An 18,691-nucleotide genomic window follows, 5' to 3' on the forward strand; every position below is an offset into this window, starting at 1 on the left:
AGTCCCTTTGCACATGATAGAGGTATACAAGATATTAAGAGGAATAGATAGAGTGGACAGCTAGCACCTCTTCCCCAGGGCACCACTGCTCAATACAAGAGGATGTGGCTTTAAGGTAAGGGGTGGGAAGTTCAAGGGGGATATTAGAGGAAGGTTTTTTACTCAAGAGAGTGGTTGGTGCGTGGAATGCACTGCCTGAGTCAGTGGTGGAGGCAGATACACTAGTGCAGTTTAAGAGACTACTAGACAGGTATATGGAGGAATTTAAGGTGGGGGGTTATATGGGAGGCAGGGTTTAAGGGTCGGCACAACATTGTGAGCCGAAGGGCCTGTACTGTGCTGTACTATTCTATGTTCTATGTTATATGTTAACAGGAAAAAGCCAGCAGAGCCATTGTTTAACATACCATTTGAAAGATAGCACCTGCAATAGTGGAAAATTCTCATGTTTCATGGTCGAGGCTCTGGAACAGCAGTAAATATACAAACTGCTACCAAATGGGCATGGTTGACATGTAGATACCATTGGGGAGAGAGTGTAAGTGAGCCAGGATTCTATCCCAACGCTGTGCAATGGTTCTCACTGATTAGTAGAATGCAGGGACAGCACCTCACCATTAATTTTTCCCTTTGCATTCAGTTTGATACCAAAGCCTCTCTCTTTGATCCAACCAGTTCTATGAAGTACAAACAACTGAGTCGTTTATTTCCTCACTGACTAATATACTTACATAACAAATCACAAGATTAACTCCAAAACAGTTTGGTTAATCTTCAACCCAAGAATTTTGATTATATCTGGAAATAGCTAACAGTTAATCAAAGGAGGTGATGTGAGCGACGTAATGGTGTTTTAAGAATCAAGGTGAGGAAGAGGGTTTGAGGTTGCGCAACTTATGTCTTAGTGGTAATATATATATATAAATGCTGGAAATACTCAGCAGGTATCTGTGGGAGGAGAAACAGAGCTAAAATCTCACGTTGAAGATTCTTCCTCTGAACTGATATAAAATGGAGGGTGGGGGAGGAGGATGTCTCGGATCAGATGAAACGAGGGTGACAATGGGGATATGTTGTAGGGTTATCTGTGAATGGGAACAGATAGAGAGCAAGAATATAGAGTAAAAGAAGTTCAACAGAAGAATGAAGGAGTTGCAAAATGAGGATCAGAGGGATCTTGGGGTCCGAGTCCATAGGACACTCAAAGCAGCTGCGCAGGTTGACTCTGTGGTTAAGAAGGTATACTGTGTATTGGCCTTCATCAATCGTGGAATTGAATTTAGGAGCCGAGAGGTAACGTTGCCGCTATATAGGACCCTGGTCAGACCCCGCTTGGAATACTGTGCTCAGTTCTGGTCGCCTCACTACAGGAAGGATGTGGAAACCATAGAATGGGTGCAGAGGAGATTTACAAGTATGTTGCCTAGATTGGGGAGCATCTCTTATGAGAATAGGTTGAGTGAACTCGGCCTTTTCTCCTTGGAGTGACAGAGGATGAGAGGTGACCTGATAGGGGTGTATAAGTTGATGAGTGGTATTGATCAAGTGGATAGTCAGAGGCTTTTTCCCGGGGCTGAAATGGCTCTCACAAGAGGGCACAGGTTTAAGGTGCTTGGGAGCAGGTACAGAGGAGATGTCAGGGGTAAGTTTTTTACACAGAGAGTGGTGAGTGTGTGGAATGGGCTGCTGGCGATGGTGGTGGAGGCGGATACGATAGGGTCTTTTAAGAGACTCCTGGATAGGTACATGGAGCTTAGAAAAATAGAGGGCTATGGGTAACCCTAGTAATTTCTAAGGCAGGGACATGTTCGGCACAACTTTGTGGGCCGAAGGGCCTGTATTGTGCTGTAGGTTTTCTATGTTTCTATGTAAAATGCAGAGCAGGTCAGCTGGGCATGTCCACCACTCCAAAAGAGGTAAGAAAAAGAGAAAAAGAACAAACAAGCTAAGTGAATACCACAGAAGTCAAGTTACCTGAAGTTGTGGAATTCAAGATTAAGTCTATAAATTCCAATACACCCAAGTAGAAAAGGGGGTGCAGTAACTGTTCCCATTCACTTATTGATCAGTTAAAAAATACACGAGGACTAAGATGTTAACTGTCCTGTGGGATCATCAGTTGATCTTCCACCTGTCTTCAGGAGTTTCAGCCCGCTTATGATCAAGACTCCCTCGAAGTGGTGGGCCAGCAGTGCTAAAGCACCACCTCCCACTGGTGAGCTTAAAAACTTGGCATCTGCCTCTATCAAAGTTGTTGTTCACTTCCATCCAACAGATAGTCTGCTCTTCAGGTGTCTATGCAACGACTGAAGGGTTTGCAAGATATGTATACACTGTCTGACTATCTGCCCCTCTGGACATACTTGGTCCACACCTATGCTGATCCTTTCTCTGCTGCCTCAGCTACAGCCCTGCTGGTTGATTTAATCTCTCTTTTAGTGAAGCCAAGGTCACGCAGCCACTTCTGGAAAGTGAACGTAATAAACCCACGGCAGCCCACTTCGAATGGATAGCCTGAGACCTTCCACCCTCTGTCTCTGCACTCTGATCTTAATTCTGCATACTTGGTTAACTTGCACTCATGGGCTTCATCGATGTTGTCTTCCCAGGGGACTGTGAGTTCACCAATAACCACTTCTGCTGGTGTCAGACCATACGATTATGGAAGCAATGTGGTGAAAGCTATTTGCTCTGGGAAACTGCCTTTCCCGTCCAGGTCGGCCTTGACACACCAATCATTGGCTGAAGAAAGTATGCTTGATCGTGAGCCTGTGCTGTACACCCTTGACTTGGAGCCTTCTTACACAAATGATATGCGATGTTCTGTGCAACATGAGCATAATGTTGTTTACATTTTATCCTCTTAATTACATCAGACTTAATCTTTGAGAGACAATGTCCTACCCTGTAGTCTTTGCAACTGAATAAGCTTTTGTTTCCTAACCAGTTCTGACAAAAGATCTTTGACCTAAAACATTAACTCTGTTTCTCTTCCCATAGATGTTGACTGTCCTACTGAGTATTTCCAATATTTTGTTTTTCCTTTTATTTTGACGTGTTTTAGGAGAGTTGCTGGTGTTCTTACAATCAGTAAGTAAGATTAATAATAAATGTTGCCTCCAAAGGGAAAAGACTGAAACCAGATAACTTTGCATCTACCCTAAAAATCATGTTTATAGAAGTGCAACTCTGATACAGGAATAATGCAACAGGGCAGGCATAGTATCCAAGTCTCTTTATAGCACCAACCATACTGAAAATTACTGTATGCTTACCTTTCTTTTGGTCTGTTTCGGAATTAACAGTAATCCTGATTTCACAGCCAGTTTGTTATCCAGTTGGTTGTGTCTAAGGCTGTTCTCAGTTTCTTTGTCATCTTCGTCAGAAAGGTGGAAATATAACAAGACAAGTTCCAAATATGCCTGCCTTATCAGCCTACAAGATACACACAAAAAATTATCCCACGTTATTCCTTTTATACTAATGCTTGAATTCCTTATAATATGCAGGCACAGCAAGCAATTAGAAATGCTAATATTACAGTATGTTGAACTTACAGCAAAAGGTTTTGACAACAAAAGTAACGACTGCATCAGGAATAATGTGTGCAAGTTTGATTACCCATCTACACGGAGTAGCAAGTTCAACCAGATTGATTCCTATGAACGCAAACATGAGGAAATCTGCAGATGTTGGAATTTCAAGCAACACACATAAAAGTTGCTGGGGAACGCAGCAGGCCAGGCAGCATCTCTAGGAAGAAGTACAGTCGACATTTCGGGCTGAGACCCTTCATCAGGACCAACTGAAAGAAGAGATAGCAAGCTAGTAGTAGGGGTTAAATCAGGGAAATGGTGAAATGAGAGATCAGCATGAGATAACTGAATAATGGAGCAAGTGTGATGAGGTAAATGGCTACTCCAGCTTCTATTTCTTATATTCCTGGGTCAGGACCCTCACTGGTCCATATAATACTGCCACTAACCAACTCAACATTCCTGATGAAGGGCCTCGGCCTGAAACATCGACTGCACTCTTTTCCATAGATGCTGCCTGAACTGCTGAGTTCCTCGAGGATTTTGTGTGTGTTGCTTGGACTTCCAGCATCTGCAGATTTTCTCTTGTTTGTAACTCAACGATCTTTCCTGTGTTCTCATATGCCCTTTCTCATTGACATACTACTCTTGAAATGGCACAAAAGCAGTGGGAAAATGCATTTTTAAAAAAAGCACTTAGTTACAAGGAGAGGGCAGATATCGTTGAGTGAATGCATATATGTGGAAAATAAACAATCTCAGGAGCACAATCTGTAGTTCCCTGACAGTGGCAACTTATATAGGATGGTAAAGAAGGCATTGCTCATAAATGCTCATCTTTATCTGAGGAGACATTAAACTGGTATGTCATATTGCAGATGTATAAAACTTTAGTTGGGCTACATTTGGAATACCGTGCGCAATTCTGGTTGCCTTATTACAGAAAGGATGTGGAGATTTTGGAAAGGGTGAAGAAGGGATTCACCAGGATGGCACCTGGACTGGATAGTAGTAAGTGTAAGGGGAAGTTGGACAAACTTTGATTGTTTTCTTTGAAGTGTTATAAGCTGAGGGGTGACCTGAAAGAAGTACATAAAATTATGAGAGGCATAGAAGATCAGAATCTTTATCCCAGGTTGGAAACATCAAATACTACAGATGTTTGGTTTATGATGAGAGGGGGAAAGTTTAAGTGGAAGTTTAAAAGAAATTTTAAAAGGCAAGTTTTATTTCATATACAAAGGGTGCTATGTATCAGGAAGGAGAAAGGGAAGAAGTAGATACATTTAATAAAGTACTAGACAACAAGGTGACCCGTTGGGGCACCCTTTGAGAGAAGGGTAGTGCAGTCTGATGTGACCAGAACGTACACTAAATTTTCCTGAATGCTATTGGTATCGCTCTACTTTGGAAACTGAAATAGAAAACCTCAGTTTATTAATGAAGGATGATGCATAGCAAAGCAAATATAGCTCCTCCTCGTTTAAAGAAGAACACTTTTGATGGCATCATTTCTGGTTTATCTGCCACTCTTGTGTCTCTTGTTGTCATTCTGGAGATGTGCAGTCCTTTCATCCCCCGTCTCTTCATCTCTTTTGCTGTTTGTTGTTTGTCTCTGATCCTGGAGATGTGCATGCCTCTCCTCCTCTGTCTCTTCTTCTCTCATCTTTTTTTGTCCTGACACTTTGATCCTGGAGTCATGTGGCCCTGGCCTCATCCGATTCTTGTTCTCTCCCTCTCCTTGCCATTTCCCGACAACATTTGGCGTAATCTCTTGACCATAATGTCCCCCTTCCCTTTCCACATGGCATAATTAGGCTGACCATTTTTTTTACCCCAATGCTGGATAGAAGATACCATATAACCATAACCATATAACAATTACAGCACGGAAACAGGCCATCTCGGACCTTCTAGTCCGTGCTGAACTCTTACTCTCACCTAGTCCCACCAACCCGCACTCAGCCCATAACCCTCCATTCCTTTCCTGTTCATATAGCTGTCCAATTTAACTTTAAATGACAATATCAAACCTGCCTCAACCACTTCTGCTGGAAGCTCATTCCACACAGCTACCACTCTCTGAGTAAAGAAGTTCCCTCTCATGTTACCTCTAAACTTTTGCCCTTTAACTCTCAACTCATATCCTCATTTGAATCTCCCCCACTCTCAATGGAAAAAGCCTATCCACGTCAACTCTATCAATCCCCTCATAATTTTAAATACCTCCATCAAGTCCCCCCTCAACCTTCTACGTTCCAAAGAATAAAGACCCAACTTGTTCAACCTTTCTCTGTAACTTAGGTGATGAAACCCAGGTAACATTCTAATAAATCTTCTCTGTACTCTCTCTATTTTGTTGACGACTTTCCTATAATTCGGTGACCAAACTGTACACAGTACTCCAAATTTGGCCTCACCAATGCCTTGTACAATTTCAACATTACATCCCAACTCCTATACTCAATGCTCTGATTTATAAAGGCCAGCATACCAAAAGCTTTCTTCACCACCCTATCCACATGAGATTCCACCTTCAGGGAACTATGCACCATTATTCCTAGATCCCTCTGTTCTACTGCATTCTTCAATGCCCTACCATTTACCATGTATGTCCTATTTTGATTAGTCCTACCAAAATGTAGCATCTCACATTTATCAGCATTAAACATCTGTCATCTTTCAGCCCACTCTTCTAACTGGCCTAAAACTCTCTGCAAGTTTTGAAAACCTACTTCATTATCCACAACTCCACCTATCTTAGTATCATCTGCATACTTACTCATCCATTTATCACCCCATCATCCAGATCATTAATATATATGACAAACAACATTGGACCCAGTACAGATCCCTGAGGCACACCACTAGTCACCGGCTTCCAACCTGACAAACAGTTATCTACCACTACTCTCTGTCATTTCCCATCCAGCCACTGCTGAATCCATTTTACTACTTCAATATTAATACCTAACGATTGAACCTTCCTAAATAACCTTCCGTGTGGAACCTTGTCAAAGGCCTCACTGAAGTCCATATAGACAACATCCACCACTTTACCCTCGTCAACTTTCCTAGTAACCTGGTCAAAAAATTCAATAAGACTTGTCAAACATGACCTTCCATGCACAAATCCATGTCGACAGTTCCTAATCAGACCCTGTCTATCCAGATAATTATATATACCATCTTTAAGAATACTTTCCATCAATTTACCCACCACTGACGTCAAACTCACAGGCCAATAATTGCTAGGAATATGAAGCAGTTACACCAAAGGATGCTGATTATTCTTGATGATGTGGTTGGCACTCTCCTAAATGGACGTGATATAGTCACCGCTGTCCTTTGACTGCAGCAAAGGGTTTTATGGGTGTCTCAAAGTACGTCATTACAATAAGATTTAATTATCTCTTACTGATGAGTGACAGTTAGATCTGTCCCAGCCCTGCACATGCTGATGGTGATTAGCAGAATGTGACCCCTCGAAATAGGCTGCCCTGCCCTTTTTCTCTGGTGGGTGTCACTGCTAAGGCTGGCCCTGCGCATGCATCGGGCTGTCGTGTCCCCATTTCCATGATGGTGGATCGGCTCTCGGTTGAAAGCGAGCCTGTTGATTTTGGCGAATGAGCAATTTTATACGAATATATAACCCTGAACTTTGCCTGCATTCTGTAAGTTAGCGCATTTTAATTCAATTTAGCCAAAAAAAGTGCCACTGTAATGTACCGTTTGTGCTAATTAGAGGTCACAAACAGACAAACAGATAGACAGAGCATGAGAGTTTTAGTAGTATATAGATTTAGACAGACACTTGCAGGGAATTGAGGGAAACAGCCAATGTGCAGACAGATTGGATTACCTCAGACTGACAACAAAGTCAGTATGTACAACATGGGCCGAAAGAACTATTGCTAATCTTAAAGTTCAAGGTAAGTTTATTATGAAAGCATATATATGTTACTACATACTACCATAAGATTCACTTGCACGCAGAAATTCACAAGAAAAAATAAATGTAATAGAGTTCTATCACAAAGCTCTGCACAAAAAGACAAAGACTGACAAACAATCAATATACAAAAGAAAACAAACTGAGCAAATAAAAATAATAGAGAACACAAGTTGGAAAGAGTCCTTGAAAGGGAATTTGTAATCAATTCAGAGTAGTAAGATTGAAGTTATCTATGTTGGTTCAGGAGTCTGACGGTTATAAGGTAATAAATGATCCTGAAACTGGTGGTATGGAACCTAAGGTTCCTTTCCCTCCTGCCCGATGGTGAGAAGAGAGCATGGCTGAGTGGTAGAATGGATGCTGCTTTCTTGTGCAGTGCTCCATTTAAATGTACTCAATGGTGGGGATAGATAGATAGATGGCTAGATACTTTATTGATCCTAAAGGAAATTACAGTTTCACAGTAGCAGTATAAGTGCCCAGATATAAATATTAGAAATATTAGAAGAGAAGTAAGAAAGAATAAAAAACAAGTTACCTCAAACAGTCTAACAGGAGGGGGTCATCACTTCCCTGGCAATAGGTTGACTCATTATAGAGCCTAACGGCAAGGGTAAGAATAACCTCATATTGCACTATTTGGAGCAGTGCATTTGTCTTAGTCTATTACTAAAAGGGTTCCTCTTTACAGCCAAGGTAGCATGCAGGGGGTGAGAAATATTGTCCAGAATTGCTAAGATTTTCTGTGGGATCCTTTGTTCTACCACAGCCTCCAGTGTATCCAGTTTGACTCCTATAACAGAGCCAGCCTTTCTAATCAGTTTATTGAGCCTGTTGGCATCACCTGTGTTGATGCCATTGCCCCAGCACACCACCGCATAGAGGATTGTACTGGCAACAACAGATTGGTAGAACATATGAAGGAGAGGTCTGCATACTCCAAAGGATCTCAGTCTCCCCAGGAAGTAGACTCTGGCCTTCTTGTACACAGCCTCTGTGTTGGTGCTGCACTCAAGTCTGTCATCCAGGTGCACCCCCAGATACTTGTAGGTCCTCACCACATCCATGTCCTCACCATCAATAGTAACAGGGAGCAGTGCAGGCTTCATCTTCCTGCACTGGAAGTCTGGAATGAAGTCTATTCCCATCTCCTTTGTCTTACTGATGTTCAACTGCAGATGATTCAGATTACACCATTTGACAAAGTCCTCCACCAGGGCCCTGTATTCCTCCTCCTGTCCTCCCTTTATACACCCAACTATTGCTGAGTCATAAGATCATAAGATATAGGAGCAAAGGTAGGCCATTCAGCCCATCTTGTCTGATCCACCATTCAATCATGGGCTGATCCAATTCTTCCAGTCATCCCCACTTCTTCTCCCCATACCCTTTGATGTCCTGGCTAATCAAGAACCTATCTCTCTCTGCCTTAAATACACCCAATGAATTGGCCTCCACAGACGCTCATGGCAACAAATTCCACAGATTTACCACCCTCTGACTGAAGTAATTTTTTCCACATCTCTGTTTTAAATGGATGTCCTTCAATCCTGAAGTCGTGCCCTCTTGTCCTAGACCCCCCCCTACCATGGGAAATAACTTTGCCATATCTAATCTGTTCAGGTCTTCCCATGAGATCCCCCCTCATTCGCTTGAACTCCAGGGAATACAGCCCAAGAGCTGGCAAACATTTCTCATACAGTAACCCTTTCATTGCTGGAATCATTCTTGTCAATCTTCTCTGAACCCTCTCCAATGTTAGTACATCCTTTCTAAAATAAGGGGCTCAAAACTGCACACAGTACTCAAAGTGTGGTCTCACGAGTGCCTTACAGAGCCTCAACACCACGTCCCTGCTCTTATATTCTATTCCTCTAGAAATGAATGCCAATATTGCATTCTCCTTCTTCACCACTGACTCAACCTGGAGGTTAACCTTTAGGGTATCCTGCACAAGGACTACCAAGTCCCTTTGCATCTATGCATTTTGAATTCTTTCCCCATATAAATAATAGTCTGCCCATTTATTTCTTCCACCAAACTGCATGACCATACACTTTCCAACATTGTATTTCATTTGCCACTTCTTTGCCCATTTCCCTTAAATTATCTAAGTCTCTCTGCAGGCTCTCTGTTTCCTCAAAACTACCTGCTCCTCCGCCTATCTTTGCATCATTGGCAAATATAACCACAAATCCATCAATCGCATAGTCCAAATCATTCATATACGTCGTAAGAAGCAGTGCTCCCAACACTGACCCCTGTGGAACTCCACTGGTAACCAGCAGCCAGCCAGAATAGGATCCCTTTATTCCCACTGTCTGTTTTCTGCCGATCAGCCAATGCTCCACCCATGCTAGTAACTACCCTGTAATTCCGTGGGATCTTATCTTGCTAAGCAGCCTCACGTGTGGCACTTTGTCAAAGGCCTTCTGAAAATCCAAGTACACCACATCTACCTCATCTCCTTCGTCTACGCTGCTTGTAATGTCCTCAAAAAATTGTAGTAGGCTAGTCAGGCAGGATTTTCCTTTCATGAAACCATGCTGGCTTTGGCCTATCATGTCATGTGTCTCCAGGTACTCCGTAATCTCATCGCTAACAATCAATTCCAACAACTTCCCAACCACTGATGTCAGGCTAACAGGTCTATTGTTTCCCTTCTGCTGCCTCTCACCCCTCTTAAATACCAGAGTATCATCTGCAATTTTCCAGTCATCCGGTACAATGCCAGAATCTATCGATTCTTGAAAGATCATTGTTAATGACTCCGCAATCTCTCCAACTACTTCCTTCAGAACCCAAGGGTGCATTCCATCAGGTCCAGGCGATTTATCCACCGTCAGACCACTAAGCTTCCTGAGTAACTTCTCAGTTGTAATTTTCACTGCACATACTTCAATTCCCTAACACTCTTGAATGTCCAGTATACTGCAGATGTCTTCCACTGTGAAAACTGATGCAAAATACACATTCAGTTTCTTTGCCATCTCTGCATCTCTCATTACAATATCTCCAGCATCATTTTCTATTGGTCATTTTCTATCTACCCTTAACTCTCTTTTACCCTTTATATACTTAAAAACACTTTTAGTATCGAAACTTCAGCCATTGCTGCTCTGCTGTCCTTCCTTGTAGTGTCCCTTTCTAGTCAACTTTGGCCAGTTCCCCTCTCATGCCATTGTAATTTCCAGAGAATCTTTGCAGATGACATGACTCAGTGTCGTATCTAAAGTCCGAAGTGTACAGCGTAAACAGTAAAGGAGCCAATACAGTCCCCTGTGGGGCCCAGTGCTGCTTACAGCTGTGTTAGACACAGCTCTGAAGCTGCACAAACTGTGGCCTGCCAGTCAGGTGGTCCATTATTCAGGATACAATGGAAGTGCCAACCTGCATTCAACAGAGCATTTTCCCCAGCAATGAGGTCTGTAAGGTATTGAAGGCACTTGAATAATTAAAAAACACTGATCCTCTCAGATGGCTTTGTCTGTAAAGGACTGGGTTGTATCCATCATTTTATATAGCTTTTTCTATTCCTGGGCATTCTTGTTTCCATACCAAGCAGTTAGAATATTCTCAACTGTCAAAGTTTTTGTGACAAGCCAAACCTGTGCAAACTTGTACTATCAAGCCTTCTTTGTAATGACACTTATGTGCTGGTTCCATGACACTGGAGCTGTACTTTGCCACACGATCATAAAAATAAGGAGAAGAGTAGAAGGCTAAGCACACAGCCGTGTGGTGCACCTGAGATTAAGGTGACCGTGGAGGAGGTATTGTTACCAATCTGTACTAACTGGGGTCTGCCAGTGAGGATATCAAGGATCCATTTGCACAAGGAGGCACCAAGACACTGGTTTAGGAGCTTAGTGACAAGTTTTGAGGGGACAGTAGTGTTTAATGCTGAGCTGCAGTCATTGAAGAGTATCCTGACGTGTGCATCTTTATTGTCAGCCAAATGAAAAACCAATGAAATGGCAGTAAATCAGAACTTAATTTAGTAGAGTCACCATGGTTCTATGAAAGGAAAGCTATATTTATCAAAACAACTGGATATTTTTAATGATGTAATGTACAGAAAAGAGTAAATATCTGTTTTTTTAAGAACTTAAATAAATGAAGTAGAGATAAGTCTCTGCACAGCCTTCTTGTAATCAGGATTCAACAGATTCACTACCTTCAAGGTGAGGAAATTCCTGTCTTATGTGCTAACTTTCAAATGCTAGTCAATGCTGGCCTTGTCAGTGACACTCTCATTCTGAAACATCAATACTGAATATCAGCATAGTGGAGTTCCTTGTGTAGAGGTCAGAGTGTTTTAACCACGATTCATCAGAAAATTGCAAGCTATAATAAGCATGAATAGCAGGGATTAGTTCCTTTAAATATTACCAATGACCCTCATCTTGGGTTTTTCAGCTGTTGTTTAATAGTGTGTGTGCAGAGAGCTGCGTGACTCGCAGGAAGACTCAGTGAATGTGATGAGTGCTTATGAGAATAATCTTTCTTTAAGGGAATTCCTAGTTGTCCAGTACAACATCAATTGTGATACCTTCTCCTATGACTCCATGACTAATTAAGAATCTGTCAACCTCCACTTAAAATATACTCAATGACTTGGCCTCCACAGCTGTCTATGGCAATGAATTCCACAGTTTCAACACCCTCTGCCTAAATAAATTCCTCCTCATCTCTGATCTAAACAGACGTCCCTCTATTCTGAGTGCCCGCTGGTCCTAGACTCACCTGCTATAGGAGACCTTCTACTCACATCCACTCTATCCAAAGCTTTCAATATTCGATAGGTTTCAATGAGATTCCCTCATTCTTCTAAATACCAGTGAGTACAGGCCCAGAGACATCAAACGCTCTTCATATGATAAACCTTTCATTCCCGGAATCATTCTCGTTAACCTCCTCTAGACCCTTGCCAATCTAGCACACCCTTTTTTAGATAAGGGGCACAAAACTGCACACAATAATCCAAATGTGCTCTAACCTATGCCTTATAAAGCCTTTGCATTACATGCTTGCTTTTCTATTCCAATACTCTAAAAATGAATGCTATCATTGTATTTGCCTTCCTTACCACTGATTCAACCTGCAAGTTAACCTTCAGGGAATCCTGGAAAAGGGCTCAGAAATCCCTTTACACATCTGATTTTTGAATTTTCTCCCCACTTAGAAAATAGTCTACACCTTTATTCCTTCTACCAAAGTGCATGACCAGACACTTCCCTACACTGTATTCCATCTGCCACTTCTTAGCCCATTCTCCCAATCTAAGTTCTTCTGCAGACTCTCTTCTTCCACAACACTACCTGGCCCTCCAGATCTGTTTGTATCATCTGCAAACTTGGCTACAAAGACATCACTTCTGTCATCCAAATCATTGACAAATAACATGAAAAGAAGTGGCCCCAACACACACTAGCAGCCAACCATAAAACACCCCCTTTATTCCTATTCTTTTGGCTCCTGTCAGCCAGCCAATTTTTTTTAATTTATTGAGATACACCACGGAATAGGCCCGTCTAGCCCGTCTGGCTCGTCTGGCCTGTCAAGCCACGCTGCCAAGCAATCCCTGACTTAATCTGAGCCCAATCATGGGACAACTTACAATGACCTACCAACTGCTACATCTTTGGACTGTGGGAGGAAACCGGAGCACCCGGAGGAAACACACACAGCACAGGAAGAACGTACACACTCCTTACAGGCAGTGGCAAGAATTTAACCTGGGTCATCTATACTGTAAAGCGTTCTGCTGATCATTACACTACCCTGCTGTCCCAAACTATCCATGCTAGTATCTTTCCTGTAATACCACGGGGTCTTACCTTGTTAAGCAGCCTCATGTATGGGACCTTGTCAAAGGCCTTCTGAAAATAAAAATAAATAACATCTACTGACTCGCCTTTGTCTATCTTTCCTGTTATTTCCTCAAAGAATTCCAACAAATTTGTCAGGTAACATTTTCCCCTTAAAGAAACCATGTGTTGGCATATTTTATCATGTGTCTCCAAGTATCCTGAAACCTTATTCTTAACAATCAACTCCAACTTCTTCCCAACCAGTGAAATCAGGCTAACTGGCCTATAACTTCCTCTCATCCACCTCCTTCCTTTTTTAAAGAGTGGAGTGATAGTTGCAATATCCCAGTCCTCTGGAATGATTCCAGAATCTAGTGATTATTGAAAGATCATTACTGGTGCCTCCACAATCTCTTCAGCTACTTTCAGAACTCTGGGGTGTAGTCTACCTGGTGCAGGTGACTTCTCAGCTTCCCAAGCACCTTCTCCTTAGTAATAGCACTCGCTTTCACCACCTGACACTCTCAAATTTCTGGCATACTGCGAGTGTGTTCCAGTGAAGACTGATGAAAAATACTTATCCCATTACTACCTCTCCAGCATTATTTTCCTGCAGTCCAATATCCACTCTCACCTCTCTTATACTCTTTATATATTTGAAAAATCTTTTATATTATTGGCCAGGATCCCTTCATATTTCATTTTTTTCTCTCCTTATGCTTTTTAATGGCCTTTTTCCTTCAAGATCCAGTCCTCAGGATAGTGCTGAACACCAAAAATATCAAGCAAAGTAGATACTCTAAGGTAAGGGAGTCTTGAGAGCTGCTGGAAGACATGCCACTGACTAGAAGAAAATACTCCTCTCAAAAATAATTTCTTCATTTAGAGGGTGGAAATACTTTTCATTCATGATTGGACAGGCTAGATGCGGGAAGATCGTTCCCGATGTTGGGGAGGTCTAGAACGAGGGGTCACAGTTTGAGGATAGAGGGGAAGCCTTTTAGGACCGAGGTTAGGAAAAACTTCTTCACACAGAGAGTGGTGAATCTGTGGAATTCTCTGCCACAGCAAACTGTTGAGGCCAGTTCATTAGCTATGTTTAAAAGGAAGTTAGATATGGCCCTTGTGGCTACAGGGGTCAGGGGGTATGGAGGGAAGGCTGGGTTCTGAGTTGGATGATCAGCCATGATCATAATAAATGGCGGTGCAGGCTCGAAGGGCCGAATGGCCTACTCCTGCACCTATTTTCTATGTTTCTATGTTTCTATGAAGAGATCTGGGTTTTCCAAGTAAGGCCTGGGCCTGCAAATATACTGCTCATCAGAGAGATTCAGGTGATTTAGATGTCTCTAAAGATGCTGGGAATAAAATTTCTGTATCCCCCTCTCTGTGATCTATGATCTTCACTGAGCAGCCTGAATTCCATCCTGAAACATCTGGTGATAAATTTCCACCATTAGTATGACAATTGCGCAGCCAGTGAATAAGTTGCTCAGTAAGTTTTGAAAACAGTACTCCCTGCTCATCTGAGCACACCCTGAAGGCCTTATTAGTGGTTTGTGATCTATTTCGAGGCTGTCATGTGTGATATCCTGATGTCAGCAGCTTGGCCCCGTACATTGCAACTAAATGTGCTGTGCCTCTTGCTTCCATGCGTTTCTTTAATGACAGTTATTTTCTGTACCTTGGAGTTCCAATTAAAGTTCGAAATCAATTTATTATCAAAGAGCATGTTATGTCATTTTCTTGTGAGCATTCACAGTAAATACAAAGAAAAACAAGAGCATCAGTGATAAACTGCACACAAAGATGAACAAACAACCAATGTGTAAAACAATAAATTGTGCAAATACAAAAGAAAAAACAAGATTATATAAATAAATAATAAATATAGCAAACCTGAGCGTAGAGTCCTTGAAAGTGAGGACTAATGTCTGAGGGGATTAAAATGTGAGCTGCTCAGTGAGTGATGTCTTAAGTTGCTCATATAATTGCTAAAAATATTTGAATGAGTTGACATGGATTGCAACTGGAAGTGTTCGATCCAATTTCATACCCAAGTACTGTATGCTGCCCCTAATTAACAGGAAGAATCACCTTGCAGTTACGAAAACGGAGTCAGAATCCCTATTCAACCTAGTTCCATTTCAAAATGCAAGACTCTCCCCACTTCATGGCCATGCATATGAAAACAAAACAATTTATTCTTAGCTTCCCACATATTTTTGACTAACAGACCCTAATCTGTTAAGTTAGACAACCTCTCCTCCTCCATTCTCATCCTGAATACTGGTGTGCCTCAAGGCTGTGTGCTGTGCCCTCTTCTGCACTCCCTTTTCACCCATAACTGCGTTCCTGTACACGGTTCTAACTCCATAATCAAGTTCGCAGATGACACCACGGTGGTTGGCCTGATCAGAGGGGATGACGAGATGGCCTACAGGGATGAGGTTTAGCATCTGGCCACGTGGTGTGCCAATAGCAACCTGGCCCTTAACACCCAGAAGACCAAGGAGATTATTGTGGACTTCAGGCATGCTAGGAGCCACACTTATGTCCCCATCTACATTAATGGTGCTGTAGTGGAGTGTGTATCAAGCTTCAAATTCCTTGGTGTCCACATTTCCAATGATCTCACCTGGTCCCTGAACTTCTCCATCCTGATCAAAAAGGCGCAACAGTGCCTTCATTTCCTGCGGAGCATGAAGAAAGCTCACCTCTGTCCCAGGATACTGACGGACTTTTACTGCTGTACCATTGAGAGCATACTCACCAACTGCATCTCAGTCTGGTATGGCAATTGTCCCGTATCGGACCACAAAGCACTCCAGCAGGTGGTGAAAACTGCCCAGCAGATTATCGGCACCCAATTGCCCACCATTGAGAACATCTACCATAAACACTGCCTGGGCAGGGCGAAAAGCATTATCAAGGATGCATCTCACCCTAACTTTGGACTTTTTACTCTCCTCCCATCCAGTAGGCGTTACAGGAGCCTCTGCTCCCACACCAGCAGGCTCAGGAAGAGCTTCTTCCCTGAGGCTGTGACCCTGCTGAGGCTCACATCACAGCGCTAAGCAATATTGCACCCATAATGTACTGTCTCAGTACTTCTATATTTGTATGCTGTAGCATTTACTTTTTATTCGCAGTTATTTTGTAAATAATTATAGAAACATAGAAACATAGAAAATAGGTGCAGGAGTAGGCCATTCGGCCCTTCGAGCCTGCACCGCCATTTATTATGATCATGGCTGATCATTCAACTCAGAACCCCACCCCAGCCTTCCCTCCATACCCCCTGATTCCCGTAGCCACAAGGGCCATTTTCTTTTGCACTTCTGGTCAAATGCTAATTGCATTTCATTGGCTTTGTATCTGTACTCGGCACAATGACAATAAAGTTGAATCTAATCTAATCTAATCTAATCCAATATCCAAATCAACATTCAGATTGAGCCAAGTTTAAACATAATACACACCACAGCAGGCAGTCAGGCATGGTAAAGTAACATGCAAATATACGCATAGATACAAAGGTGATAGAAGGGAATATATGCCAAGCTCATTTTAAAGTAAGAAGTGAAGAGGTAAGTTACTGGAAGAATATAACATCCAAACATAAGAAATTGGTACAGCAATAAGTCCTTCAAACCTGTACACCATTCATCAAGCTCAAGGCCAATTGAGTTTATGACATTTCCCTATTTCGTCCCTAAATTCCTTGTTTCTCTTAATATATATAAAAATCTACTGATCTCTGTTTTAGATTAACTCAGTGATGAAGCCTCTACAGTTCTCTGGGAGAAAGAGTTCCAAAAATTCACCATTGTGTGAAAAGTGCTTTTCCTTCTCTCCCATAAGACCTTATTCTGATACATTGACCTTTGGTTTTGGATTTCTCTGCCAAAGCCTACACCTTCCTCACATTGAACCCCGCAAAAATCTTGTTTCATTGAGATCTCTCGAATTTGTCTTAACTCAAGAAAATGTGGATCCAGTCTGCTGAATCTCTTCTCACAGCAAGCCTGCTATACTTCATATGACAAGACTTGAGAATTTTCTGTATTTTGATTTTGTACGGTAACCCCATATTTAGTTTTTTCAATAAAAAATTCATGCATGTCCATGGTGTTCTTGGCACTGTTGAAACCTTTGCCAACCCCATTAAGCTTACCAGGTATTTTGCCCATGAAACAAAGAAACATTGATGGCTTCAATCAAAAAATTAGCAGCTTCAAGGCTTTTTCCAGAACATATTTCAGTCAACTGGCGTAGTACTTTTCCTGAAAAAGATAAGCATATTATATTTCTGAGTAATGTTACAATATTTGTAGAAGGACATCTCACTTTAATGCAAATCAAACTTGAAATATATGAAGTAAACGATGGTTACATTTTCTAATATCACAGTGCAGGTAGAAAAGTGCTCTAAATGATCCTTGTGTGAATTAATACTTACAGGAAGCAATTTCACACCAATTCTGGGATGAGGGTGTTGCAGGTAAGTTCTGTATATATTTTCCAAACCCAACTGCTCTTGAGAATGTGGTGGTGAGGCACCATTATGAATCACTGCAGTTTCTAGTGAAGGTACTCTACCTTCATTGATTTTGGGTTGGGAGTTCCAGCATTCAGACCCAGCAACAAGAAGGAATATCAACATATTTTCAAGTCAGCGTGGTTTGTGACTGAAGGGGAGTCTGGCGATTCAATGTGGCTGCTAACCTTGTCCATGCTGCTGGACTACGCCAGGTGATAACTGTAAAATTTGTGGATGAAACATACTGTGTGCTTGTGGTGGGAGGACATAATAGTTAGGATGCCAAGCAAGCAAGATACTTTGTCCTCAATGATGTTAATTGTTAGAGCTGCATTCATCCCAGCAACTGACTGGGGGACAGACTGGGGAGGTATTCTCCATCACACTCCAGAAAAGGCTTTGAGTGTCAGCTGGAATGTTACTGCCATACGAAACACAGCACCCGACCTGCTTTGCATTTATGTGGCTTGTCCAATGAGTTTATGGGCTAGTGACTCCCAGGATCAATGATCTCAATGTCAAAAGTAAATTGTTAGACTCGAGTCATTGTGAGCATCCCATAACAAGGAACCAATACAAACACTTTTCATTGAATGCTGAAAAGTTAGCTATTGTGATACAGATTTGAGAGAATGACATAAATAAAGCTTTTCTTCAAACTTGTAACAGAATATTTATAGCTTATGGGGGAAGTTTCCATGAAATATGCAAGAAATACTCAGCAACTGACACAGTCATAACTTCTGAGACTGATGTTTACTAGAAAATGCGGGGCAGGGTTGGGAGCGCAGTGAGAGGGAAGGCTAAACGCAGACAAAGAAACCTCACAACTTAGTTTATTTTT

At 42.0% G+C, this 18,691-nt stretch overlaps 1 protein-coding gene across 1 annotated transcript in view; it reads right to left on the reverse strand.

Annotated features, from left to right (window-relative positions):
• The window catches only part of LOC134359153 (cilia- and flagella-associated protein 54-like), a 510,505-nt gene that overhangs the window by 86,739 nt on the left and 405,075 nt on the right, over nt 1–18,691 (reverse strand). The window contains exons 59-60 of the mRNA XM_063072102.1: nt 17,482–17,590; nt 3,276–3,435 (exon numbers count right to left, since the gene is read on the reverse strand). Coding sequence (XP_062928172.1) covers nt 3,276–3,435; nt 17,482–17,590 — 269 coding nt within the window. The remainder of the gene's footprint in view (nt 1–3,275; nt 3,436–17,481; nt 17,591–18,691) is intronic.

Source organism: Mobula hypostoma, chromosome 20 (genome assembly GCF_963921235.1).
Source record: "Mobula hypostoma chromosome 20, sMobHyp1.1, whole genome shotgun sequence".
NCBI classification, from domain to species: domain Eukaryota; kingdom Metazoa; phylum Chordata; class Chondrichthyes; order Myliobatiformes; family Myliobatidae; genus Mobula; species Mobula hypostoma.